Below are 3,112 nucleotides of genomic sequence, written 5' to 3'. Positions count from 1 at the left end.
TCTTTCTTTTTTTTTTATTGTTGTGCTGGGGGTACATTATGGCATTTACAAGAGTTCTTATATAAAATATATCATACTTGAATTCATCCCCTCCATCATTCTCCTTTATCTTTCTTCCCCCCTGTACCCTCAATCTTCCCTTAAGTCATGTCTTCCCCACTGGAGCAGATGGTACCATTGTGCATTCCCCAACTACAGGCTGGCCACGTGCGCCTTTCTGTTCTTTGGACTTACCAAGCTCATTCTCCTTCTAGGGACTTTGGGATTCAGTGTTGAATCGAAGGAATGTTTCCTTCTCCAGTGGCTTGCACTGTATGCTTTATTTTATCATTCAGGTCTAACCTCATGTCTACCATGCCGACCTTTGGTAGCATTATCTCCGTGCTTAATTTCCTTCATAAACTCATTCACTCATTCAGAGTACTCATAATTTGAGGCCACAACAGTGATTTATTGGAAAGTGAACCCTAGTCCGGAAGCATGAGTCCATGTTTTCACAATGCTTCTGTATGAGAAAATATAATCAATTTTATGTATTTCAGAAATTGTGAATAATGAAGAAGTTCAAAATTATATTTTCTGGTAGTCATCTGTAAATCCAAACACCTTCCCAATGAGTTTATATAGCACCCGAGCCTATTTGCTCCAGTTCTCTTTTCTGTTACTGTAAGGAATTATTTGGGTGTTTTGATTTGGTGTCTGGGGAGGCTCAGGGTGGTCTCTGGAACACTGTGTTCTTTTGAGCACCGATTTCAGTTACGGTCACGCTACTGCTCTGCCTGCAGCATTGCCTCCCCGATGAAGGCTTCTTGATACCACTGTTTCTCCTTCAGCTTCTGTTTTTCTAACTGGCCCCTTGTAGTCTCTAACTTCTGAAATTCCTGAATCAGCTGCTGTGACTCCTTCTGTAGCTGCCTGTTCTCTCTGTTGATGCCAAGACAGAACTCAAAATGAGCCTGCTAGACTGTCAACTCCGAGGTGTTGACCTTCCTCCTCAGCTCCCTTTTTTTGCTCCCTCCCAGCTGCATTGTTGTGGGAATCTCAAGCTGAGATACGGGACACTGAGCCAGTTTAGCAGGAAGCAATGTTTTACTGTGCAGACCAGCAGTCTTATGTCCAAAGGCTGAGTCCCGAGAACAAAGAGGTCTCACTTTTTATACCCTTGCAAGCAGGTTACAGAAGCAAAGAGCAAAGCTCAACCCACATATGGCTGCATGCAACTTTATTGGCTATTTTATTTCCCCAGTGCTATGTGACCTTCTTCATGTTTCAATGATTTAAGTTTTAGCTCTTTGTTTTGCCATCCCTTCCCCCTGCCTCATTATCAGAACATAGCCTGTCTCTCTTCTGGCCCTCCTCCCTGCTACAGCATCGTGTTCAGTTCATTCAGTTCTTTCTCCAGGATCACCCTTGGCTGCAGGAACTGGAGACCTGGTTCCCAGTCCTTCGTAGCTGTCTCAGCTTGGATTTTCTGTTTCTCTTTCTGTAGCACCTGTAGTTTCATGTCCTGCTTCTCCTTTACTATGGCAACGGGCCTCAGTGCCTGCTGCTGCTGCTTCAAATCGAACTGCATCTTTTTCCCCTGCAAGAGCTTAGCTTGCAGCTCTGCAGTTCGTTTGGCGTGTCTGGAGGCAAGTTCTCATCTTTGTTCTATCTCCTTATATTCTTAGACATGCTCCTTCCACAGCAATTCATGTTTCCTTGTAAGCTGCTCATTTGTTTTGCTCACGTAGTCCAAAATGGGTTACTTTCAGCCTCCAAATGGAACTTTTCCTCTTGCAGCTGCCTGCTATCCTGCAGCAGCTGCTCCTGTTGGATTCATGCTTCTTGTATCTGCTCGTTCAGCTTCCTCAGGGCCACCACTGTCTTTTTACCTTTTTCTCTAACTTCCTTGGTTTCTTGGACTTGAAACATTTATTTAAAATAGTAAGATAGGGTGACCTTGAAGAGAGATACTGGGACTCTGAGCAAACTCAAAGGAAGAAAAATGAGACATTCCTTTATCAGTTCTTAGGGACAACTTAGGAAATAAAGAACAAACAAACAAAAACTGGAACAGCTGTCCTTATTCATACAAAAAACAAATCTTTTTGAGCAATCATTATGTTCCAGACACTGAGGGGGAAACAGCTAGGTGTAATGATAAGCAATGTAACTTACAATTTACAAAACGCAGTTACCACAGCCTAACCAGCTCTCATCTCAATTTTAAAAAGGAGAAAGTAGGTTCCATGAATTGAAGTCACTTTCCTACAACTTGACGCCACTAGCAAGTAGATGAACCTGAGTATGAAACCCAGACCTTAGATTTACTGGATACTGTAGCAGCCACCAAGAACCACAGAAGCAGACTTGGTGATGGGGACTAGAAATAATTTTCTCAGCTTTCATAAGTTTTGCAGTTTCTGAAACCCTCCATGCAACACCTACATCCTCCCGGGATCCCAGCACTCACCAGGGCACTTCTGGAGTCCTCTGAAGTTCATGCCTAAGAAAAATTGCGAGTGTCAGGGGTCTGCTGGTGACTGACACAGCAGCAGGGGGTGGGGGTGTCAATGCGACTAGCTCTGCCCAGCTAGCCTGGATGTCACACAATGCCCTAGTCTCAGCCAGTGCAACTTCGACCACTTAACCTCCTCAGCTTCCAAATAAGCTCTAACTTATACTGGGCTGCCCAGAGGATTGGCCCCTGGTTATCGCAGAGTCCCAGTGGGGCCTGTGCTCCTGTGCTCCTGAGGAGCAGGGCTTTGGAACTTTTCCGGTCCTACCCTCCGATGAGCAGATCCTGGCTACCTGCAGTCCTCTCTCACTTGCCTCCCCCAGTATTTGGCTTTGGTGGATCAGAGCACTGAGGCCAGGTGCCCTCCACTTGGCGGGTGGGGCTGGATGGATTCCCCACACAATGGTTGCGCAAGGCTCTCAAGCCGCGTGGGGTTTCTATGATAGGCTGAGTCAGAGGCTGGCAGTGCGTGCAATTCCCACTGAGTCTCAGGCTTCAGGGGTCTTCGGCCCCCTGCTTGTCTACTGCAGGTGGGAATGGCAGGATCCCGGAAAAACCTCTGTACAAGTGATGCCCACAGCAGATGTGGTAGGAGCAAAGGCTGCTTGAGGT

At 46.1% G+C, this 3,112-nt stretch overlaps 1 protein-coding gene across 1 annotated transcript; it reads right to left on the bottom strand.

Moving 5' to 3' along the window:
- Positions 1-444: 444 nt before the first annotated feature.
- Positions 445-2,486, bottom strand: LOC109679902 (coiled-coil domain-containing protein 121). The gene is given in 6 exon segments (XM_074049013.1): positions 445-956; positions 1,094-1,109; positions 1,368-1,743; positions 1,746-1,871; positions 1,874-1,963; positions 2,456-2,486. Coding segments are annotated over 6 exon segments (828 nt in total). The 3' UTR covers positions 445-767.
- Between the last annotated feature and the right edge of the window lie 626 nt (positions 2,487-3,112).

The sequence above is a fragment of the Castor canadensis genome, chromosome 12 (genome assembly GCF_047511655.1).
Source record: "Castor canadensis chromosome 12, mCasCan1.hap1v2, whole genome shotgun sequence".
Classification (NCBI taxonomy): Eukaryota; Metazoa; Chordata; class Mammalia; order Rodentia; family Castoridae; genus Castor; species Castor canadensis.
Note: the sequence above shows the minus strand (reverse complement) of the source record. Positions and strands in the feature narration are given on the sequence as shown.